The sequence below is a fragment of the Toxotes jaculatrix genome, chromosome 12 (assembly GCF_017976425.1).
Source record: "Toxotes jaculatrix isolate fToxJac2 chromosome 12, fToxJac2.pri, whole genome shotgun sequence".
Lineage (NCBI taxonomy): Eukaryota > Metazoa > Chordata > Actinopteri > Toxotidae > Toxotes > Toxotes jaculatrix.
This window is the reverse complement of record NC_054405.1, coordinates 10,374,079-10,398,907: the sequence shown is the minus strand read 5'-3', so window position 1 is coordinate 10,398,907 and position 24,829 is coordinate 10,374,079. Positions and strand designations below refer to the sequence as shown.

General features: G+C 39.2%; 2 protein-coding genes across 11 annotated transcripts; one reads left to right on the top strand and one right to left on the bottom strand.

The window, feature by feature from the left end:
- Window positions 1–808: 808 nt before the first annotated feature.
- gab3 (GRB2 associated binding protein 3) lies at window positions 809–11,406 on the bottom strand. 4 transcript variants are annotated; one of them, XM_041051429.1, is made up of 10 exons: window positions 11,251–11,406; window positions 8,167–8,467; window positions 5,189–5,345; window positions 4,633–5,090; window positions 4,430–4,479; window positions 3,939–4,188; window positions 3,514–3,604; window positions 2,885–2,969; window positions 1,846–1,965; window positions 809–1,332 (listed from the first exon to the last, which is right to left on the bottom strand). In XM_041051429.1, exons 1-10 carry the CDS (start codon window positions 11,320–11,322, stop codon window positions 1,213–1,215), a joined length of 1,704 nt encoding a protein of 567 aa, XP_040907363.1. In that variant the 5' UTR covers window positions 11,323–11,406; the 3' UTR covers window positions 809–1,212. The 4 variants fall into 4 exon arrangements, with proteins under 4 accessions (XP_040907363.1, XP_040907366.1, XP_040907365.1 ...); XM_041051432.1 differs by having other exon boundaries at window positions 809–1,329; XM_041051431.1 differs by having other exon boundaries at window positions 3,939–4,185.
- A 1,920-nt stretch (window positions 11,407–13,326) lies between these two features.
- aifm1 (apoptosis inducing factor mitochondrion associated 1) lies at window positions 13,327–23,827 on the top strand. 7 transcript variants are annotated; one of them, XM_041051423.1, is made up of 20 exons: window positions 13,327–13,560; window positions 14,840–14,970; window positions 15,218–15,338; window positions 15,959–16,045; window positions 17,372–17,443; window positions 17,661–17,732; window positions 17,832–17,903; window positions 18,312–18,430; window positions 18,550–18,680; window positions 19,235–19,325; window positions 19,437–19,521; window positions 19,598–19,674; window positions 19,812–19,920; window positions 20,033–20,140; window positions 20,270–20,358; window positions 20,439–20,579; window positions 21,171–21,313; window positions 22,826–22,950; window positions 23,063–23,253; window positions 23,358–23,827. In XM_041051423.1, the coding sequence occupies exons 1-20, from the start codon at window positions 13,473–13,475 to the stop codon at window positions 23,427–23,429; spliced, it is 2,124 nt and encodes a 707-aa protein (XP_040907357.1). In that variant the 5' UTR covers window positions 13,327–13,472; the 3' UTR covers window positions 23,430–23,827. The 7 variants fall into 7 exon arrangements, with proteins under 7 accessions (XP_040907357.1, XP_040907356.1, XP_040907358.1 ...); XM_041051422.1 differs by having other exon boundaries at window positions 18,309–18,430; XM_041051424.1 differs by lacking the exon at window positions 17,661–17,732 and having other exon boundaries at window positions 18,309–18,430.
- Window positions 23,828–24,829: the final 1,002 nt, after the last annotated feature.

Genomic DNA, 24,829 nt, shown 5'->3' with positions numbered 1-24,829 from the left:
TCATATACAATGTTTAACACTTGCTTTTAAGACTGAATGAACTGGCAATTTAATCTGATTAATCAATAAAGTACATTTATCCATCTATGTAAGAGGTTTTTTTGGGGGGGGGTAAATTTTAAAAATGTAATAATATATTTAATCTGAAAACAAACACAGACACACATTCTCCATAATGTATATGGGCCAATCCATTTCAAAATAAAGTCCTCAACTGCTGAAATCGGAAACCTTCTGTCCTTAAAAAGTGCAATTTTGAAATCACCATATTATCCACAGATCAACAGATAATAATAATCATCATCCTTTTTAAATTAAAGCTCAGCATTAGCAAAAATCTGCAGATTTTATCTACACAAATCAACATTTATTTGTGGATAACTTGGTTCGGTATTCTCACAATCAGTAGTTTGCAGTGAATAAAGAATAATACATCACAAGTATGTGCGTGTTAACTGTGGACATGCAAACCTTCAAGTGAGTACATAATCACACTTGAACTAAAATCCTTCTCTTATTTTAATAATTTGGACTCAGGCATAAAAGTTTCAAAGTAAAGGTTTGCTGTGCTTTGAACGCTTTGAATGTTTAATGGGCCACGATTTCAATAAAATACAGACATTGCAAACAGATATTGTTGTAAACTCTTGAAGAATGAAACGCGGGATGTTGAGAAATAATAATCAATGTTATGCCCTGTATGAAATTCAAACTATCACATCTGGGAGAGTTTTAGGAGAAGAGGAAAGTTCAAGACGGATCATTTTGGTTCATGATGCATAATGATGGAGAGAAATGTTTTTTAAAAAAAATTTATCATTAAAATATTTTTCATCTTTACAGTTATAATTATTATACACACATTTACAACAAGAATTGGTTTACAGTGGAGCAATGTGATGCCCTTTTCAAAATTTGTTAAAACCTTAAGCTACAGTAAAATTTACTGTGAACAGTGCATGATCAGGCAGTATTTACAGTACAGATCTACTGAGAATTAACTTAGTTTTTACAGTGCAATTTTGTTTCCTCTACGCACACAAGCCCCTAACTGTGTAGTATTTACTCTTGTACTTTTATGTCAATACTGTTTTTCAAAGTGCTTTTAAATTGTTTTTGGTCCTCTTCATGGATGTCCTGTTTGCTGGTGTTATCGCTGATTTTCTTGAAACCCAAGTGTGCCAGATTTTCTTTCCATTATGTATTTTCCATTTATGTCTTTGACTGCCGGACATCTGTCCACTCCATTTTGGTGTTCTGCAGTGCCTGAGTCTTCTTCTCATCCACCTGTACGTAATCCACTCTGTGCTCATCAGAGAGAAATGGCTTCTGCTAGACATAGAGAGGGAGAGATGAGAAGAGATCTTGATTTACAAATCTTGGATCATGCATTTCTCATTGTAAGTGACGCTGTTCACAGTATTAAATTATTCAGTACCATAATAGTATCATTCTTGCATTCGCTGCTTCAACATGATATCACACATATTGCATGTAGTATGCATTTTTTACAAGACAAGCTGTTAGCATTTTTTTTACCCCGGAGCACTAATTTGGTCACTTTGGTAGTAACACTAAAGCCAGTGGAGCTGATAGTAAGTAGTGATTGTAATGATATACCCCTAAGAGTGTGGTCTGGCTTAGCTAAGGTAAGATACAAGGAAATTTGCTGTTCCCCATCATGTGTCTGAAACATCCAAAGCTTATAGTATTTAGTTGGTTTTGGTTTAACTTGTCCATGTAAGAAAAATCAGGAAGTCTGCTAGTGTCTACAGAGGCCGCAGTTGCACAATGGTGCAAAGCACACAGTTCATTTCTATCATTTCTCATATCATCATAACATACCTTCAGCACAGGAGACGGGGATGCGGAATTGAAATCCAGGGATAAATAGTCAAGGTTTGATTTTCTCGCCCAGGGTTGAACTGCTCCATCAGAGGTGAGATAGAACTGCTGCCTTGACTCCTGTTAAAGAAAGAAACAGATGGAAATCTCACAAAATTATTACTTTTCCCAGTTAGAAGAGTCTGAAATACTTGCAATTCTAAAGGTACATCAGTACCTTAATACAACATATGCATTTGAGCTGTTACAAAGCACGCAGTATCTCATTATGGACTGAATAAAAAGGTGGCCTTAGACTGGAAACTACTTGCAAGAGCGCCTAGCTCAACAACACATGACTAATGTACTTCTTAAACCTTAAACTAGGAAAATGCACAAAATACGCACTATAATTAAGACAAGCCTTGTACATCTTCCCACTATTACAAACGTTCACAGCCTGGAAGGTTCTCAGCGCAACTGCAGTTAGCTAAATAGAATACTTTAGAAACATGATTTCACTTTCCACACCTACATCTTTGCTGTGCTCTTAGCAAGTTTTTCCTAGCACTAATGGTTCCACAATTACAAGAATGTCAGTGTAGTGTAGTGTTCTGAAGTTATAGGTGAAAAATGAATGATTCATATGTTGATACAAGCCACATGACACAGGGAGAAGGTGGGCTGACTTAATGAGCTGCTCAGTTAAAGTACATTTCCATCACAGCTACTTCCAATGATCAGTTTTTATCAACAATGTCTAAGTGTTTAATGCAGGAGAAAGAAAATTGAATCTAGTGTCTCTTAATGCCATGAAAGCCAGATCAGGTCATGTTGCACAATATCGCTTTGGTACTTTCAATGAGATACAGGAAAAAAAACACTAGCTGAGTTGACTTCATTACTCATACATGCTGAAAAATGCAGCAAAGGCTTCCTTTAGTCTCTAACAGAGAGAAAGGTGATAGCATTTTTTTTACATTGCATGATCAGGTATGTTTAATACAGTACATATGTATTGTGTGAAATGTGTTTTCAGAATTGTGAGTAGAAATTTTACCATTGCAGTGCAATTTGCGTCTATATCTCTTGGACTGTCCCCATTCTCAAGTTTTCTTTCAAGAAGCAAAGTGTTCGCTGAAAAGCTGCAATTACACAAAAAACAGGAAGAATTAAAGTTAGATTAGCAAACAACTAAGAAGCTTTATTGAAACTGAGAAACAGGATATCACTCTTGTGCTTGGTTAGTATACTTATAACCAAAGTTAATGATATTTTTAACTTGTCATTATGCAAAGTTAAAAAGTGAGAATTGTAAGCCAAAAGGTCCCACAACTAAAACAAGTGACTGGAACCTGCTATTACCACCAACTGACAACTGATAGGTATTAGGTATTTTAATGCATGAATGATCTCCAGACAACATCTAAATCTAAGTTATTAATGTCTTCTGGAGCTGTCAAAGGTTTTTAACGTTATTAATGCTTATAAACACATTTGAAAAAAGGCACGTTGATTATTTTGATCAATTGAAAAACACACAAAATGCAGTGCTGTGACTTTAAATCGCAATACATGGTCCAAAAAAAATGACTGCGCCTTAAATGCTATTTTAACACAGTTGTGTTTATATTATCAGTCACGTAAAGGCACTGTATGTATGTGTAAACGAAAGACTTTTCTGCTCACCATGATTCTGTCATTGCTCTACTCAAAGGAAGATGAGTGGCACATTCTGTGATTGTAGAAAGGCCTCTCAAGTCAAGAGGTGGGGGTCGAGCTGTGAATAAAGAAAGGACAAAGTTATCAGATTGACAGAATTAGACAGAACAGTCTAATTCTCCGATGTGCCACAATAAGGGTTGATTTTCAAACAGTGATGAGTGGTAAAGATCACTCTGAGAAAAAAGTCTGTGTATCTGATTTTCCTGATATCCTGTATATTGCACTTGAATTTCCCATGAATCAAAATCATCATTTTCAGTCATTTTATATATTTGCAGACCATGTTTAAAGTTCATCAAACACTACACACTCAAAAACATCTTCAAGGCCTGCTGCCAAAGATGAAATAAAAACTCAGTTGGTCACAAAATGCCTGTTGTGACTCTCACCTTTCTTCAAGCGAGGCTTGAGGTGCCGGTGGATTGGAGGTGGCGTGAGATCTCCAGATTGGCACATTAGTGTGCTGAGAGACGTGGGGGATTCAACATTGCAGTTCGTGTTGAGGAAACTGAACGTCCTGGGGCTCATGGGGATATAACCATCACATTCAACAGCGGTAACAGGGGGAGAAGGGGAGGCCATGGGGACATATGACTCATCCTGGTAACTTTGAACTTGTGTGGTATTTAAACAAGGCTGCTGAAAGACAAACGGGTCATGAGATCAGACAAGAGCACTATGTTGTCATTTGGGTACAACTGGAACATCTTATGCGGTTATAGCATCTTTTTTAGAGCCTACAGTGACTTTAAAGGAATAGTTTGACATTTTGGGAAATGCACTTTTTGGCTTTCTTGTCAAGAGAGATAAGGAACTCAATACCGCTTTTATAGAAAAAAGTGTAGATTTTGTAGAAAACATAATAATATAATTTTCTTACCAAATTCAGACTCTGCCTTCTGCTCCTCATAAACCTGCTATCAGCATCTCCTAAAAAGAAGACACATTATTGAAAAATGACATTCGTGTACTTTCTCAACCATTAAAATCAGCAGTGGAAAACACTGCCCTACCATAATAGCAACAGGATTATGTTTAAATTGAGTTGATGACTGTGGGAATGTGTTTCTATTGAGGATTTACCCATTCTGAAATGGTCCAGGCTAGACAGAGAGGTCCTCCGGTTGAATAATGCAGGGTGGTTTGAAAAATGCCGCAGGCTCATCGCCCTCGGCTTGTGAGCCCCTTCATCACTTAGCTGATCTGACAGGTGATTAGGCTTAGGTGGCAGTGGAGGAGGTGTTTGTCTGTCACCCGTTGACTCAAACGATGCAGGAGAATAAGGTTTGTCAAACTGGAAGACACTCGTGGCACAGTGGCGTAGTGGAGAGGACGAAGACGACGGTAAAGCCATGGAGGAGCATGGAGCGCTGAAAGAGGGGTTGGCCAACCTTCCATGGGGAAAAAGAGATGGGCTGGGGCTGGCATGAGAGATGGATGGAGAGGAACTGGCACAAAGAGGTGAGGGGACAATGTCCTTGACAGCATCGTCTGCTGACTTCTGCTCCAGAGAGATCTCAGAGTTTGAAAAGCTGTCATGTCTACAGATTTGAAAACAAACAGAAAACATTGCATTTGTTAGACATGAATTATTGCCATCTTTTCGTCTTCTGTCAACGGTTTTACGGATTGTACATACCTACTAGTGCTTACACTCCCCGTCTCACACTGTGACAGAAAGAGGTAGTCCAGGGGATGAGAGGAATCTAGTTGGCTTGATACAGATGCTCGGTCAGAGATGTCAGGTGACAGCTGAAGGGAGGTGGGTGTGTGAGGAGAGCCTTCTTCTGAGCTTTCTGTGGAGCACAAGAGGGGGTGGGGGGAGGCAGAGGACATGAAGTTCCTGAAACGTTACAACCACTAAGGAGTGATAAGAAAACTGCCATCATACTGACACCAAAGGCTAGTGTGCAAACTATGCACAAACACTTGCACAGGTCTCTCCAAGCCTGTACTCAGACTCACAATGTAGCAGGTGAACTTAAAAAAAGAGGAATGGTATTTTCTGCAGGCACATTGAACATAGACACATGAGCCCTGTTCCCTCTTTTGTTTATATAGTCTCCAATCTTTCAGTCAGGTTGGCCCCCGTTCAGAAATTTGTTTCATTCCATTTCACCCAAGGCCTCTGAGTCAAGGCTCCCCCTTTAGAGACATGTAGAGACAAAAAAAATCTAAAAGTCTTTGCATGTTCTCATGAAACATTTGCAACCTTTAATAGGTGTTTCCGTTCTCTTGTGGTTGCAGAACAATCTTTTATATTCTTTTTACAGAAGTTATGAGACGTCTCACAGAACTCTTTTGAGATCCAGGTGGGATCTACTGCTTCTGTCCTACTTTCTCTGAAAACTCTTAATTAAAGCAACAGAATTTTGAATTTTATACCAAAATTCTATGAAAACTACAGTAACAACATGTGTCCCAGTGCTTACAGTTTAGAATTCAATTTAGCATCATAAGAAACTACTTGCGTGTGTTTTTCTGAGTGCATGATGTGATTTATGAAAACACGCAGGGCAGCACATCAGCAACTTTGTGCCTTAGCTCTATCTCCTTCCCACAGATGACAATGTTTTAACAGAAAGTTTCTACACAAAATTATCACTAATTATTAATTTCAGGCAAAAGTAGAGCAAAGGTCAGATGATCATCATCATCCTGGGAATAGACTGTGATCATGAGTCAGCAAAAGAAGGGTAAATATAGAGATAAAAGTAAACACCCACCATAAGAATATAGTGGCCTTCATTGCCAATTAAAGGCAATAAGAGCAAGATTTAATAATATGCAAAAATAAAAAACAACCAAAAAAAAAAAAAAAAACGATTCACATCTAATTTAGCCCCAGAGCATGTTCACAGAAGTGGAAAAAATCTCATTATTTATCTGTTAATTTGAGGGTGACCTCAGCTCCCTGCTGATCTGCTGTTATCTCCTCAAAGACAGCTACAGCAAGGAGCCTGCACGACAGGCAAGCAGCAACTGCATGATTTAACTGTATGAAAAAACTTAAAGCACATTCTATACACAGACAACACTCTGATTCACAGTATGTGAGGTCGTGTTTTAATTTCCAGGTATTACACCATGTAAAATATTTACAATGTTAAAATTTTACAATAATGCTGTATTTACTTGTGGTTGTTGTTACTGTTATTGTTATTGTTGCTGCTGCAGAGGATCAGATATGATTTGCTCCAGTGGTATTAACCACTGTATGAAGATGTGAGATTGTGCATGGGTTTCGGAGCTCAGTTACAGAGAAATTTATCACCCTGTTTGACCGACCTGAGAGGAAAACATGGCACACACATTTTTTGACTTTGACTAACTGATCCAATGTGTTTGAAATCTGCTACTTGCACAAGCATTGATCCTTCAAATTGACTGCGATTTACTTCTTCAAATCTTTTTTTCTCCATTACATTTAACCTCATGTGTTAACAACAACAACAACAACAACATAGGATTAACCATAAAAAGATGGCACTCCTCAAAGTTAAAGGAGGTTGTCTATTTGTACTATGAGGTATTTAATCCTCGATTCTCCCTGATTTGGGAATATGGACAGAAAAGGTGTAAAGGCTCTGGGGATTGGTTGGCGGAGTGCCTCTTAAAGAAAAGCAATACGTTTCTTCCTTTCTTCTTGCAAAAATCAATAATACTTTTTAATTTTTATTTTAAAGATGTTAAAAAAAAAAAAACAAACTCAGAATTACAGGCTCTATTTTAGAAATCGATAGAATAAAATTTCCTAAATGCCCAGTTATGTGTATATTGGACTCCACAATTATCAAAAAATAAATAAATAAATAAGGTTTGACTTTTGACTTCTTTTTGACTGGGAAAACAGTGGTTTTATCAAACTGGCCAACGTGTAACCAAACTGATTTGCAATGGAAAACTGGCTACTGGATTTTTTGTTAACACCTTGCGTATGGAAAAGCTTATTCACAACTTAATTGATTCTTTGGATCAGGTTAAGAGTAGTTCATCAGATCAGAGGCTGATGTAATTTGTATTATGAAAATGTATAGCTGTGGGCTCTTCAACTCAAAGTCACTGTTTCTTCATGTGCATTTTCAGTGTTTTCCTCCTCTCAAATGGTATTTGATGTTTACATTTCATTTTCAGTTTGTATTAAAATTTGTAAATAAATAAAATAATCTGGTACCTTCCGAATCTCTGGGAACTCCACTAAAATTTAAAAAGAAGTGCTTTAGGTTTGAACAAAGAGTGAGTTTGTAGTAATAAACACACCTGTGTGTACAGCAGATTTTTGTAGTTTCTCACTTGAAGCTGCACATTGGATGTTGACAGCCGCCAAATGCCACAAGATATAACAATTAGTTATTTACAGACTTCAATACTGAAAGATCATGTGAGTTAAAAGCAGCCTCATGTTTGAAACCTGTCTAGTCTGTGAAAGTTTTACCAAAACCACACAGCACATAATGAACAGTTTGTTTTGACCTAAATTTAAAGTTTCACTTCGCTACTTCCTGTGCAGGGGGGACATTTTCTGGACCAAAAGAGTGAATCTATACTCTCGCCAAGTGCATCTTTAACACAGCCACATTTCAAAGTGAAAAGATTTATTTCATTCTTTGTATTTACCTGCATCCTCTATGCTCCCAAACTGGCAAATCTGACTGATGCTACTGATCCAGCTGTTCATCTCCTCCTCCGTTTTGGCCACCAGGTAAAAAATACGGGATGAGGTCTTCACCACAAAGAGGTGCTTTCCATGGAAGTCTCGCTTTATCCTTAGTTGCCCGTTCAACATTTCGACCTCGCACTCTTTGAGGTCAATGGTGCGGATTGGCTTTTTGGAGTTCTTGCTCTGATAGTACTCCAGCACATCAGGATTACCGCTCATGCGACCTCTGCGGAGCACAAACCATCGTTTCCTCCACGCCTGAAGGAGAAAGGATCAAACAGTTTATCGTGGAGTTACTCTTAACTTACTACTCTACAGTATTGTTCATCTTAAGCTTCAAGATTCAAGCAGTAATGTCTCGCCCCTAACTACAATTAGTCATGACCAGTCATGGGAATTAGATCACAGCTACAGCTCACAACAGCTAACTTAACAACTTTAAACTCAGTTTTTTTTTTGCTTTTGATATGGTCAGTAAGCGGAACCTCCACTCTAATTTCCCAGAAGTACGGAGAAGAGGAAGTTCACTGTATTTAGCAGAAAATGTCTAACACGAACGAAAGAGGTATTTACAGTATAAAGTACATGGTCACTGCTTTATACTGATGACTTACTGAAAGCTTAATACCGAAACTGTTAACCAGTATTTTTAGCTCCAAAGATCTACGCCTAGGTCCTAAATACACAGAGGACACCAGTCACGATTTCATGTCAAGTTTCATTATCAGTAATATTAATGATTTGATAAAGAATTCATAATATCTATGCTGAATGTATGAATGTTAATCTCATTTTCACACTTGGTTTTGTGGCTTTGTGTACATCAGGGTGGAGCCTCTCCTGATATTTTTGACATGTTTAACATAACGCTTTTTTTTCCAGCATGTGGGTAATCTGCACAAGTCAGTTGGTAATTTATATTCAAACCAGGAAATGGTTAGACACGCCACACTTGCAGCCAAAAACAGTGCCAAGTTTAAGAGGAAACCGAAACTAGACGGATGACAATTTGATCCAATAGATGTTCTGAATATGGAAAGTTGGATCTCTGAGGAATAAGTTATTTTGTGCATCCAACGCAACAGGTGCATCCAATACAAATACTTGGTGAATGTAGAAGCTTCACAGTTGTTTGTTTTTTTTCTGACCTTTCATGGTTAGATAAAAACTGGAGGTCAGTGGTGGTGAAAACTGAGCAAACTCCATCCAGTGAGGAAGACCAAAAGATGCGGTTGAAAATTGTGAAAAATCCTGGAAAGTGGACCTTGAGTTATAATCAAGATTATGATTTTTTTTTTTTTCTTTTCACTTTCCAGGGTCAAAAATGAAAACTCTTGCTCAGGCTGAGGTTTACATCTCCAACACTTTAAAACATAAACAGCCTTTTTCACATTTTGACATATCAAAATCTCGGATGTTACTGTTAACATTAATGACGTGCCTGTTCTATTCAAGTGTCCCGGTAAGAAAAGACAGAGAGATAGTAAGCCAACATACCAGGACCCTGAAACTGAAGCAGCTTGATGGAACTGAGCCATCATTCATTTTATTATGTACACCTGAGCTTTTCCCACTGTGACATGTCAAAATGCCTTTAGTGAAAAACATTTTTTTGTGTGTGCAGCTTCAAATTTTGTCAATATCTGTTCTCACAAAGAGTTTTGAGGGGTTTTTTTCAGCAACCCTGCACAGTGGAAGTTAGTCTTTTCTGAAAAACAATGACAGTTGATCCTTATTTTTTAAAAAAAATCTATTTCCTCAAAAGTAGGAGTGTAACAAATAAACAGCAAAAAAACTATTTAAAAAACAGTAATGTGGAAGCAACAGGCACTGTTTCTAATACCTTCAACACGTATCCCTCAATAAAAGAAAACAAGCTCTTGTGAGTAAGGGGAAAACTCCACCCACTGTAGTGGACTGGACACAGCAGACGACCGTTAAACGCACATTTGTTGTTGCAGTAAGTGGCAATGCAATGTTGGCGCAAAATGAGACATCAGAAGTTGTTCCACATCAGAACGGATTGGGTTTGAAGTGTGTTGATACTATCACCTCTATGAAAGGTACTAAAGGAAAACTAAGGAGCTGGAGCCAAAGTCAGCAACACTACTACTAAACAAACACCTAAAATTTAATTAGATAAAATAAAGTTTAATTATTGTTACGATATTTTTATGTTTTTTTTTTTGTTTTGTTTTTTTTGCTTGATGACATCTTATACCAAGATAATCGAAATTTCCATAAAGGCTTGTGCCTGTACCTGACATTTGAATAATCAGACAGATAAGCGTACCTATCCTTCCAGCAGTCTGAAAAACATGTATTTACTTTGTTCTCTGGCATCAACAGGATTTGCATGATGTGCTAAAATAAGTTTCTATTTCCCAGCCCAAAACCTTAACCTTGTCAGCAAACACGCACACCTCCACCCACCCTCCTCGCCGCACTGGTGTTGATAAATGGCCCTCCTCCACCTCTGTTCTCACAGGGGAAGTACAAACAGCCATCACAGAGCTGGACTATTTCTGCTTGTCTGAAGTGTCTGACTGCTGCTGACACTGCTTTCCATGTTTCACAATACACACGCTCATTACACAGTCAACACATACACACAGAGACGCGGAGTGAGTGGCCAACATTATCACATGACCCCCAGCAACCACAAAACAGTGAAGGCTGTATACTGTCCATGTAAGCAATTAAGTATACTTGCTGTAAGAGTAATGTCCATGTCCATGAAGTACATCTGCAGCTTGTGACATTTTGTTTTTATTGTATTACTGTACATTCCTGTTACTGTGATGTGGCTCCACAAGCCAAACAGTAAGGTGTTACTATAGAAATGAGGAAGATGATACAAAGGACACTGAATTACAGCTCAGTTTAACAAAAGCATATAAGCCTTCAGTATGTTTCTAAATCCTCATTCCACATCATATCACACACACACACACGCACACACGCAAACACAAGACACAACAGCACAACCTGGCATTCCTACAGAGGACATAAACAAGTGTCCAGGGTGTACTCCTACTCACAAATCTCTTTAGTTTCTTCTCCGGGGGGGATTTAATGAGCCAGCCGGTGCAGACCACATCCCCAGCACTCATCTTGACTGCAGAGCGTGTCGTCCTCACGGCTGCTGCCGCTGCTGCTGCTGTTGCTGCTGCTGCTGCGAAACTGAGAACAGTGTGAAGCATATCCTGTGTTCTATTCAGCCCAGCCACTCCAAAAAGGAGGAAGTCGAGAGATTGATCACACTGACAGAGAGAGAGAGAGAGAGAGAGAGAGAAGGGGAGGGAGAAAGAGAGAATTATGTGTTTATTTTCTAAAGTGCTCGGGGCAAGTGGATGCAGCTTTTGGCTTGTGGGGGAAAAAAGACATAATGAGATTTGACAGGTTGTATTGACCTATAACACAGAGATGCAGAGTCACATGTTGTTAAAAGATCTTATCTAGAGATTCATCTTTAACACAATAAACGTGTTCTTGATTTCACTTTGTTCTTGTAATGTTGTTTGTTTATTTATCTATGAGGAACTCTATGATGCCTTTTTGGCCCTCCTCCTCTGTTCGGGGGGGGGGACCAGTGTGCGTAATTTTATTCTGTCACTGGTTATGTTATGAGCTTTTTTTGTGTATTCTATGTATGTTATGTAAGTATTTTCTTGTGGACTTTTGAGTATTTGCGTAAAGGCCCATGTAGGGATGGACAAATGCTGTGGTATGTGGCATAGGCCCAAGGTGATCACATTCTGGGCCTGAAAAAAATAAACATTGAGTATTGTTAGTAGTGGTAAAAGTACTAATAAAAAAATAATAATAATTAAAAAGATAATAATAATGATAGTAGTGGTAGTGCAATATTAATTCTAGTAGTTTTGTTGGTAGCAATATTAGTAGTAGCACCAGGCAGGCAGGGTATTATCTTTCATTCTGTAAGAGAAGTTCACTTAGAACTTCTCCTGACAGTTAAAGGGGTGACATCCCGCTAATCATCTACATCTCATCATGCCTGCTTCGAATTTCCACTCTGGAGGGAAGTACACAAATCCTCATTGTCAAAGTGAACATTACTTCCTATCATGGATAATCAGCTGAATTAATGTTAACGGTTTTTGAGAAATAAACACAGACCACAGTCCACAGCAGAAAACAACACTGTGATTTATCAGAATTAGCATTCTGCAGTTGATTGCAGTCAATCAATAAATAGACAGACCCAATGTCACCTCCCTTCAAGTTTCTTGAGTGACCACCAGAGGGCGATCACATGATCTGTGGTCTATGACTAGTTTGTCACCGGGTAAATTTCATGTTCAGACCATAGATAGTATATTCACATATTATGACTCAGTGAGAACCCAATGGATATTTGTGTACATAACTTACTTTACACCCACATAGGTTAGACTGCAATTACTTTACATTGCAGTTCATTACATTGACAGTGTTTTTATTTACTACTACTTTTTGGTGACATATTTAATACATTCCTGTTATTTCTTGATATTATTATATTTTCTTTTATTTTGTGTGAATAATTTTCTCACACAAAGTCATTGTTATGTACTATACTTTTCTGTTACCTCCCTCCCGGTTGTCTCCGTTTCTTTTCCGGTATTAAAACTGCCAGGAAAACTTCTCTTAGCCAAGTTGCGGCATTTGTGCATACATATAACAAACTGTGGAGGGCGGCAGTATGACCTGGCTGCTTTTAATCTGTAGAAATATCAAGAACAACCAGAGAACAAGAAACAGGTTTAACGACAGTCACCAAAGAGCCTTGAAAGAAAGAGCTTGAAACTGCTGCTACTCGGCGTTACACCATTAAACACCGAGTCATCTGAAACGACAGTAACGTTGACCATACAGCTGCTGGCTATAGGACTACAAAAATGCCCTGATTCGTCAATATAAAAATAACAACAACAACAGCAAAAAACAATGTAGTTTAAGACTTTACAGAACTCAGTGCTGTCGCTGCTTCTGGGAGCGACGCCATCTTTCCTCCAATGGCGTTATCCTACTTTCGTTTTCTGGCGGCGACCAATCTTTCGCGTTGAAATACTCTTCACGATTACCCATGACTCCCTTCAAACGTATGACCTGTCTCTGGCCTTGGCGTGTAGCGCGCTGCTGCTGCTGCTAGTTGTCGGAGTGTGCTGTCTGCAGGACTTGGTTAACGTTACCTCGCTGGTGGTCCTATCCGACAAGTCGGCTTCTTCCCCGAGAATCGTTACAGCGGAGCCGTGGCACAATGCTGAAATGTAGAACTGTGTGGAAAAAGCTTGCACCTCTAGCTAGAGCCTCATCAACTGTGTGCCGGCAGAATGTGAGAAGAGCAGGTCGGTGACTGATTTACAGTAACTTGCTGTCTCTTTACTAGCTGCCCTCAATTCAGACACACATTGCATGGCATTATACACTGCTGGCGGTTTATTAAGCCAGACAGGACAATGTCCAGTAGCTTTGAAGAAATATTCTGACCTTCGTTTGCTTATTACAAAGCTAACTTAGCTAATTAGCACATAGTGTCACTGTAGGGACACTTAGATAACTAGCTAACTTCAACCATATTGCACCTCACTGATTGAAGTTCTTGTCTGAAGTGTGCCAGAAAGCAGCACTATCTCTGTCACACAAGTTTCTAACATGTTTGCATTCAGTGCTGGCTTACAGTGGAGCTATTAGGTGTTACAGCATGTTCTGTACCCCCTCAGATTTTGCCATACCTATATAGGCCGGATGTGATTTGTATCAGGAGTTTTTTTTTTTTTTTTTTTTTTTTTTTTTTTTTAACTTTTCAGCCCGTTGTAACCCTGAAAGGATAAACACAACAGGTACATGTGCCTGTAAGTTGTCGGAGTATACGATAATGAAGACAGGACGCAGTGGGGAGTCATTAGAGGGAAAGTAGTTCATGAGAGAGGGTTGCTCCTAATGAAGATTGAAGCCTCTAAACCCAACTCAAATTTGGTGTGTGCTTTCTTTAATTAACCCATTTAACAGGCACAGGGATTCTTGTGCACACACAGCACCAAAGTGTGTCAGTACATTCATTTTGGGGTAATGTCAAGTCAAAGCTCATGCTGGAATGTGGAGATGTAATATTTCATTGCATATCAACTTAATGTGCTCACAACGGGGATCTCGTAATGAGACGTGGTTTCATTGTCAACGTCCACAGACATATTTTTCACCAAACACCTACTCTTGTTTTCATTAACCGCAGACACCGTTTCACATTCTTTAAACTATAGAAAAGATGTGGGAACATGTAGAGTCATGCTTGCTACATCTTGCCTCATTGTTGCTTTCATCTGATCAGTAAATAATGTAAATATCAGTAAATATATGATTTAATTAAGTGCCATTGTTAGCCAGACAGCTGCAACCTAATAAGCCTGATCAAGATAAACAAAAACAAAGCATCTCCAGCTGTGGTAAATGCACCTGTTTTGGTGTTACTATATTCCACCATTTAAAAAAGATCACTAAACATGATGCATTGCATATTTAAGTCTGAGTTCAGGGCACTAGTCTGGTACATATAATATGTGGCTTGGAGACACACTTGATGCAGTTTTGTCAAATCTTGGTTTTTGTTATGTTTATTGTTTTCAGGGTTGAACAATGGCAGACTAGTGCATCCACCAGCAGCTCACATGTCCACCGGGCCTGCAGGGGGAGGAGGAGGGGAAAACCAGCTATACATTGCCCTAGTTGGAGCAGCCTGCCTTGCTGGAGGAATATATGTGAGACATTCAGGACATGAATAAAGTTCATGCAAGTGTTAATCTGAAAATAAGCATTGTTTTTGCTGATAAATCCATTGCTTAATTGCCAGGTTACCTACAGAATGTCCTAACCTGCCTGTTCACAGATATTCACACCTGAATAGGGATAGTTGACACTTTATCCGATTTGGCAGATTTAGCCTGTGTCATACTGTAATAGTTGAACTGGTTGTGACTAAATGAAGGGAATTTTCTGTTTTTGCAGGCGTACCGAACTGTCAAGGGAGACCAACGAAGATATGAGGAACGTATGGCAGAACTTGCATCCAGATCACATAAAGCAGCCGCACAAAAAACAGCCGTACCCACCGAGTCAGGGCCTCCTGGTGAGCAGTTTTCATTCACTGATATTAATGATAATAAAACTTTGACTGTTTACTTAATTCCACAAACCAGGCCAAAGATAATCCTATCAGAGCCATGGTATTTCAGTGTGATACTTTTTTTTGTAATGAATTATTAAGAATTTTACATTTTAAATGTAATTTTGTTGTTTTGTTTTATTTTAGCTGCAGAAACCTTTCTGAGTATATAACTGTAAGTCCATGTTAACAACATGCGGTAAAACTGAACCATGATATATTCATGATATTGTCCAAAAAGCTTGGGCACTTTATACAAACATCTTAAGCACAGTACTTCCTGAACAGTACTTTCTGTGTGACTCTTTTGATGAAAAGCGTTTTGTTTTTAAATAGTAGTTAAAGGTTATTTGGTGTAAGAGAAAGTTTAGAATCAGCTGACTCTGCAGTGCATGGTTTAGCTTCCTCTTTATTGCCATATAAACAGCAGATTTTGAGGCAGCAAAACAAACTGTACATAAACTTGCTTCTTACTGTTAACCCTGATCTGTTTCTTGTCAAATTGTCACATAATATTTTGAATATCAGTCTAAATAAATAATTTCATAGCTAAAGATTCATAATTCTGTTCATTTCTCTCTCAGCTGTTCCTGAGCCAGAACCTTCACCGAGCCCCCCGGCCCCTGATACTGAAGCAGCGGCCCCCAGTGAAACAACTGAACCACTCCCAGGTAGACTGCAGTGTGGTCTACACACCTAAATGCATGTGTAAAATGTGCCTCCTGTATAAACAATCTGTTTGAACCAAAAAGTAATAGAAAACAAGATGTGGACTTGGAGATGTGGAATTGGTGACACCAGCTGGTGAAGTGAGAGCAGTACAAAATAAGCAAGCTGCAAAACACACTTGTCTTTTCACTCCTCATAGTTCTCCCACATCAGCGATGTGTTTAAAAATACAGTTTTATGATGATGACAGGGTTTATACACGAGGCCCTCTGGATGTTTTTAACTTGTATAGTATTGTCTTGTCTGTGTGACTGTTGTCTATATCTAGAAGCTGAGACATTTACTGCCCGATCTGTGACTTTGACTTCATGTTGCATGTGTTTCTCTTCTTGTTTTAGTGATGCATGTGTGTTTTGCTGGATGTCATTTATTTTGTGTCCATTGTAAATTAACCCTTTTTACAGTTTCAGTTTAGCCTTGGACACTCACATACCTCAATTTTTGACTGTAGAGATTTCTGTTTTTCTGAAACACGGTGTTTGGAGTCGTCAGTATTTCCTACAAATATGTTGGCTCCTTGTGGGCTTTGCTATCATATTTGTGCTCTTGAATTGAACCCCTCCTGTCTGGCATTTTCTGTGAATGTGTCATACTTTCTGGGATATTTTTTTACTCTTAACTGTAATACAACAATATTGTACCTAATTGGAAGCTGTCCCTCAAATTGATGTACATTTTTTTTCCTCTAGACTTTTTTTATGCTGACGTTATTGCAGCAGTTTCTGTTCTAATCAAGAAGAACTAAAACAGAAAACCTCTCGTGCTGAACATCTGTGTGGTAATACATGTATGAGGTAAACATTAGCACTGACACCTTCACCAGCATTGACGAAAACATATTACCCCATACTCAGCTCCTTGGTAATATTTCTGTTAAATGTTAAATAACAACTGATCGTGGAAGATAAATGCATTGTTTCCCTCTACAGCACAAATGGGTTCTCACTAAAGAATTTGCTAAATATGTAGAAGCATCTACATCTGCATGATGTTAGCACACGCAAAAGGGCAAAACCAAGTCTGCATTAAAGTCAGCAGTTTTAAGAAGCTTTTAACTTAAAAGCCATATATAATGGATATACGGTATATACGTCTCTGTAGAAGTTAACCACAAACTGGGCAGCTTCCAGTTATATTGTGATATCGTGCATGCTCTGCACAGTATGTACAGGGTAAAGCTGAAGAAATGCATGGATCCTGATGGTCTCCCCTTTCAGTAATCTCTAAGAGAATATTGTCTAAACCCATGCTGTGGATTGCCTCAACAGCAGATGAGCCTATGGTAGAAGCATCCTCTGAAGAAGCAGCAGAGCCACCTGCTGCACCTGTAGTTGAGGAGGGTAAGATTTGGGAAGATGGGAGACTCTGATCTAATTAATTCTCTGGGAGATGTTGGAAATTTCTTAGGTGCCATTTATGTCTTCTTTTCCATCTGACCTGAGTCCGAGCAGTAGATAATGTACATACTACAGATCAGTTAAAGATGGATTTTACATAGATTGTTAGCTGTAGTGCACATTGGAGGACATTATATAACTTTTGCCACTATACTATCAGAGCCAGCACCCCCATCTGAACTCTCCCCAGTTGAGCTTACAGAGCCACCCCCTGCACCTGTTGTGGAGAGTGGTAAGCACTCAGACCTGTGCATGGAGCCAGTGATGTACATTTACCACGTCTGAGGGTTTATTTTGTCTTAACTGGTAAATGATCCGGTTATACTAACAGAACCAGCAGCAGCAGCAGAAACCCCCGCAGCAGAGCCAGCCGAGCCTCAGCCCGAAGTTGTGGCAGAGAGTGGTAAGACCATAGACCAGCTCTGGTTGGAGCAGGGAAGCGGGCAGACACTGCACTAATACTTTCTCCTGTTTTTATAATGATAATGTTAATTTCAAACACCTTTACTCCTACTTATATTTTTAACATTTTTTTCTCATTACAGCTTTTCTCGCTGCCTGTTCATGTCTCTTTCACATTGTTTGAGGTCTTGTAATGATAAAGGTTAATTTCACTCGCATGAAAAATATAATTCCTTTTATTTAGCAGGTCCACGTACTCCTTTCAGGTGTATTGGTGTAAGTCACGGTTACTGAAGAACATGCAAGATCATGCACTGACTGTGTCTCTCTTTCTCCTGCTTTTGCTTTTTGCCTTTCTCTCTCTCTTGCTCTCTCTTTCGCTGTTACTCTCTCATGCAAACTCTAGCAGGAGACTCCACACCAGCCTCTGCCAAGGTCCCCCCACACACCCCGTACCTCCTTATTGGTGGGGGCACCGCCTCCTTCGCTGCTGCCCGGTCTATTCGAGCCAGAGACCCTGGGGCCAAGGTCAGTCGGGCTTCTGTTTTCACACTGATAGCCAATCAGAATTCAGTTCTTTATCCACCTTGTTGTACCTGTTGTACTCTCAATTAAATTTAAGTGGTTTTCCTCATGTTTGCTACCAGGTATTAATTGTGACTGATGAGCCCGACCTTCCATACATGAGGCCACCTCTTTCGAAGGAACTGTGGTTCTCTGATGACCCTAGTGTAACAGAAACGCTGCGTTTCAAACAGTGGAATGGAAAGGAAAGGAGGTGTGTTTATTTTTCTTGTATCTTTCTGTTTACTCAACTTTATTGCCTTGCATTCTCTCTGTCTGTCTCGTTCCTGGATGACTAATCTGTCTCAGCACCTGTCTCTGTCTCTCTGCTGTGATGATAAGTGGTCAGACTGTCTTGTTTTATGAAATCTCCTTCATTACAAAGTAAAGCTTTGGTGGATTTTTTTCTGTTCAGGTAGATGTCACTGTTCAACTATTAGCGCTTACTAAACTCTCTTACAATTGACTTCCCCTTTTTACATTCTTCACAACAAACCACTGGTGACGCAAAACAAAACTTGCACCACATCCTGTGTTGTAAATTATGTTTTTTTTTTTCTACAGAAAAGACCTAATGGACACAATGTCTTTACCACTTTTACACCGTCGTAATACCAACTAACACTGCTAGGGTATAAAGACTTCTTAGTACTTCCGGCTGGTTTATGTATGACTGATTAGTTGCAAAAATTCAGCAATTATGCTGAAACTTTTTTTAATAAGATAAAATATTCAAAAATGTAAATATCTTTTGTATTTATTTTCCAGTATCTACTTCCAGCCACCATCATTCTACATTCATCCAGAGGAATTGGATAGTGCAGAAAATGGGGGAGTGGCTGTTCTCACAGGCAAAAAGGTTGGTTTATACTTTAAAATTAGATTTTTTTTTTTTTACATTTAGAATTTACTTTTAGACTACTGTGAATGAGATTTTTTAACAACAAATACATGCTTTCATCTGTTTTAGGTGATTCACATGGATGTGAGAGGAAACAAAGTAAAACTGGACGATGATACTGAGATTTCCTACGACAAGTGTTTGATTGCTACAGGTAACCCACTGTAAATGCATTTGCTTCCGCATGTGGCTTAAACCTTGTGGAAGGTAATTTGAACTTTGCTCCTCAGGCGGCGTGCCAAGAAATCTACAGGCCATTGAAAGAGCAGGAGAGGAGGTGATGAAGAGAACAACTTTGTTCCGCAAGGTCAGTGTTTAGCCACAAGGGGGCGGCAGCTTTGTTTCAATTTGGGAATTTCTGGCTGACAGTACAAAGCAAAGCAAAAACCTGTCATATTTACTACTCTGAAGTTAATTTGATATAAACTTTGTTCTCCTCCACAGATTGATGACTTCAAATCATTGGACAAGGTCTCCAGAAATATCAAGTCCATCACAATCATTGGAGGCGGCTTCTTGGGCAGCGAGCTGGCCTGTGCCCTCGGCAGGAGATGTAAGACTCCTGGACGAGATGAGAACATGACAGAATAGATAATAGTGCTGATGTTTAACCGAAGTTAGATGTTGCTCTGTCATTAAATCGTTCATTCTCATTCTCTTCCCAGCAACCGAGTCTGGTCTGGAGGTGATACAGATGTTCCCTGAGAAGGGCAACATGGGAAAAGTGCTGCCTGAGTATTTGAGCAACTGGACAACCGAAAAAGTCAAGAAAGGTTGATGTTCATTTTACTTTGTAGCTTGTATGAACTAACTCAGTGGCCAAGGAAAAGAGACAGCCGTTCCTTATATATCGAAACTTCTTTTTATTAATATATAATAATGTTTCCCCTTTGCTTTTTTAGAGGGTGTTAAAATCATCTCAGAAGCTTTGGTGAAATCTGTGACCTGTAAAGATGATAAGTTAGAAATCCAGCTGAAGGATGGCCGATTGGTAGGTTCACATTTCTGCACACATGATTCCGGAAATTCAGGCTTATTAGTTACTTATTATTCTGTGCCTTGCCCTCGTAGGTGAAAACTGACCACATTGTCGCAGCTGTTGGCTTGGAGCCCAATGTTGACCTTGCTAAGTCAGCCGGTCTGGAGGTGGACTCTGACTTTGGCGGTTATCGGGTCAATGCAGAGCTGCAAGCGAGGTCCAATATCTGGGTGGTAAGTTTAAGTTCATAAGGTAGCCGAGGTGCTTCGATAACAACGGTCAACAAGATCATCACATCATTCTCCTCAAAATCAGTCAGTTCAAAGATGCTCCTTCCACCAGTAATGAAGAGTATTAAAGATTCGAACTAATTTGAGCTAGACCTTCAAAAGCTTAAGCTCATGATGAGCAGATTAACTGCTATGGAAAATAACTTGGTCAGAAATACTGAATTATTGGCCACACTTAAATAAATGGATGAAAAACAAAATCCGCTGTGCTAGATTTCTAAGATTCAGTATGGTTTACTCATCAGATCAAATAAGGTGATTTGTACAGGTTTTTAAGCTACAAGTGGTGTTGGACCTTTTGACCTTTTCAGTGTTTTGTTTAATTATAGTGCCCCCTTCAGGCAAACTCAAGTCATGGTCCAGACAAAATTCACCCTATAGATATGTAGTATAGTAACATCCGTCTCTTCTTTTTTAAGTTTTTTGTTTTTCTTTTTAAAGAAAAAAAAACTTCTCAGCAACTTTTAGCATGAAGTAAGAATTACACAATCTAATCCATGCCACATATCCTCAATCACCTCTGTTTCCTTTTAGGCAGGAGATGCTGCATGTTTCTATGACATCAGACTGGGCCGCAGGCGAGTGGAGCACCACGACCACGCTGTTGTGAGTGGTAGACTAGCAGGAGAGAACATGACCGGAGCCAGCAAACCCTACTGGCATCAGTCTATGTTCTGGTGGGTATTAGGCTACTTCCTACTTTCTGAGTCACAAATTCAAGGTGCGGCTGCAAACCATGAAACAAACATGAAATGGAAATGAAGGAAAATATTTCAGACAGCGAGAGCCAGTCTGAGCTGATGATCGCACAGGTCCACATTCATAGGATACATTTAAATCAGTGGGCACTGGCGCAGCATGTTCAATTCTGCAAATGACTCAGATTTAATCCTTTTGAAATCAGATGAACGTGCTTGATTGCTTTGAAGTCTTGAATACCATCATGTCCTAAAATATTTAAAATGCCTTTAGAGGACATTAAGGCAGGAGTTGAAAGCAGAAGGCTGCGTTACTCAGCCAGACATTTTTCGAGCCCATCATAAATTTACTAACTCTATTTAAAAACATTACTGATATGATCACATGAGGGCTCTACCAGTTATTGAGCTGCCAAAACTTGTATTACAGAGAGGAATGCGGCCCTCGCTACACAGATGACTGCTGCGACTTTTAGTGGCTGGTGAAATGTGACCCACTGTTTACAACATGGGGTCACTGCAGAAAAAAAAAAAACAAAAACACATGGCCATTAGTCAAACTGTCATGACCTACACACCAGCAGTTGTTGTCAGATAATGTGTTGATGTTCCTGTCACGGTCAGGTTGCTCTGATGCTCCCTCAGATAAACAAATGGGACACACAACACCTTATCAGCAGCAGTGGTCAGTGAGTTCATTTAAAAGCTGTCAGGTCCATTTACTATATTTAAATTTGTTACAAACAAATGAGGTTCATAGCTACAGCGGTTGAGTTGAGCCCTCTCAGCTCAGTTGTTTGTTTTGTGTATATGTGTGTCTAGAATAGGAGCTTTGTGAGGCTCACAAACATACACACTGTGTTTGGGAAGCTGTTTTGACAGTAAAGTTTTAACATCTAGAAGTTTCTGGATTTTATATCGGAGGATGAACTTCAGCAAAACTCTTTTAAACAGCAATTTGCAGAAGTTTTTGTTTTTGAAAATGACAGCATGGTTGCAATGTCTATGCACACTCAGTTGTCAGTTTATTAGGTATACCTAGCTAAAACTAATGCAGTCTGATACAACAATAAATAATATTCAAACTGTTTTAAAGGTGTCGAGTCGACTGTATGATCATTTTGGAGGCTGCACTTACATGTTATGTTGTCTGTTGTGTCTATTATTTTGTCTACTCTAGTCAAACCAGTGAGAGTAGGCTAAATAACACAAATTCCGCTCTGTATAATACAATATGGGTCACAAGCACCACGAACTGCAGGATCCAAAATAATCACAGAGTTGAATCAACAGTCTTAAACACAGTTTTTATTGAACCTAATGAAGGTGGGATGTATTGCAGGACTGTTGTATTAGACTGCATTAGTTTTAGTTGGTGTAGTCTACCTAATAACATAAGCCATTTGTTTGAAATGAAGTAACATTTTTTGAATCTTTGAATCACATTATTCCCTAAACATGTTTTCCATTCTCATGTGGTTTCTGACACAGGAGTGACCTGGGTCCAGATGTAGGCTATGAAGCCATTGGGATTGTTGACAGCAGCCTGCCAACCGTAGGAGTGTTTGCTAAAGCCACTGCCAAGGACACACCTAAAGCAGCTACAGAGAAGTCAGGTAGGAACGTTCACTATCTAGTGAAAAAATCTTAATCCTATAAAGCAAAAACAAGCAAGTGAATTGAAGGACAAAGGGTCAGACTGAGCCATTGTCATTAAATGTGCTGCAGGAACTGGGATTCGCTCTGAAAGTGAAACAGAGGACACAGCCATCAGCCCAGTGGCCTCTTCAACACCTGCTCCAGCTGAGGAGCAGCACAAAGACAACTATGGGAAAGGAGTCATCTTCTACCTGCGAGACAAGGTGGTGGTGGGCATCATCCTGTGGAATGTGTTCAACAGAATGCCCATCGCAAGGAAGGTACGCACTGTCTCTTTTTAAGAAAAATACACTGTGACGTTGTACAGATTAATCAGTAAATTAATCTGGTTAATTTAAATCCTATTCATGTTTGTTATTTGTAGATTATCAAGGATGGAGAGGAACATGCAGACCTGAACGAAGTGGCCAAGCTGTTCAACATCCATGAGGATTAAGATGGCGGAGGCTGACACTCATTATGGGACGGGAGATACGCCTCGTGCGAAGACTGAATTTTGGCAGCCATTGCCACAAACTATAAGACACAACTGATCACGCAAGATGGGAAGTTCAATGTAAATTATGTCATGTCGCTGAAATATTTTCATATTTGGAATTTATATCTGCTGCGCCTGTTTTGGTTTTTTGCCTGTTTCTTTTTTTTGTTGTTGTTTTTTTTTCTATTCCAGAGAAATTACTGTTTCATCTTCCTGCTACCACCAAACTTGTGTGATTGTATATCCGCTTTCCCCACCAGGCTGAAAATGTTCAACGTGGATTATCTTTTCCCCTCTGTGTGATCAGAGCAGCTTGTCGTGAGTAAAGCTGCAATAAAAGCTATTTTTAAACTGGACTGATCCCATTATTTTCAGTTTAGCTTGTCGATAATAGCACTGATGACTGATAAGCTGACCTGCATTCTGAGCTGCAATTGTTTTGATGGTTGTAAAATTCTGTGTGGCTGAGCTCATCTGTCCTGAAGCATTTTAATCAGTGTGTAACTACGTGGCAGATTTACTAAGGTTGTATGTGTGAACTGTGGCGATTGGACCTTAAAAACTGAGTGAGGTGATGTTGAAAGTCTGACCTCAGCTAAAAGCACTTATTGTTAGTTTAAATGGGAACAGGCAGACTTGTGTATTGGGCACCTGACTACAACATTTTACATTGTGTGGAAGTAAGATCTAATTAAGTAGATCCAATGCGCACTTCAACAAAAACATTAAAATGAAGCTTGGCCTACTTATCCTGTCTGGAGGTAAAAATGCTCAAGCATGCAGAAATGCTATTTTTTTTTTCTAACTGTGGGCTTCTTGTTATTAGGACTGCATTCATGTTTTATATCCTCACATATTTCTTATCTTATTTGACACTGTGGGCTCCAGAGCGAAGTGTGGAACGGCCTTTCAAGTGTGAGGCAAACACGTGCAGCCATAACGTCCCATCGCTTTCTTTGACATTAATTTTACATGAGTAAATGGCTGAACTGCCTCCTCCTCTGCATGGGGGAATAAACATGAGCGTCCACATTTGTATTTGAATATAAATGGCGATTTGAAGATGAAATAATTAGACCAGAAACTTCGGACAGCTCTGCCTAAGATAAATAACCTCTGGATGTGTACTGACACTTAAAGAAATGTGTTACACTTGAATTAATTGGAACTCAATGCCTTCATCCTTTCACCCTTTTGAATGCAGCAACAGTCATGTTCGCTTTCTGCTTTTCTCTTCCCTTTGTCTACAGTCTGCAGTTTTGTAAGACACTGTTTACATATTATATTTTTATAATTGCTGACATTGATTCTGTTCATTGATTTAAACGGTTTTCCGTGTTATCAAATCTATCTCAAAG

What these genes read in the sequence shown, in the direction of transcription:
- gab3 (XM_041051429.1), bottom strand. Translation starts at nt 11,322, where the DNA reads ATGAGTGCTGGGGATGTGGTCTGCACCGGCTGGCTCATTAAATCCCCC. An exon ending in TGGGAGCATAGAGGATGCAG is followed by an intron (nt 5,346 to 8,166) that starts GTAAATACAAAG and finishes TGTGCTCCACAG; the next exon opens with AAAGCTCAGAAGAAGGCTCT. An exon ending in GGGAGTGTAAGCACTAGTAG is followed by an intron (nt 5,091 to 5,188) that starts GTATGTACAATC and finishes TCAAATCTGTAG; the next exon opens with ACATGACAGCTTTTCAAACT.
- aifm1 (XM_041051422.1), top strand. Translation starts at nt 13,473, where the DNA reads ATGCTGAAATGTAGAACTGTGTGGAAAAAGCTTGCACCTCTAGCTAGA. An exon ending in TGCACCTGTTGTGGAGAGTG is followed by an intron (nt 17,733 to 17,831) that starts GTAAGCACTCAG and finishes TTATACTAACAG; the next exon opens with AACCAGCAGCAGCAGCAGAA. An exon ending in CTGTTCTCACAGGCAAAAAG is followed by an intron (nt 19,326 to 19,436) that starts GTTGGTTTATAC and finishes CATCTGTTTTAG; the next exon opens with GTGATTCACATGGATGTGAG.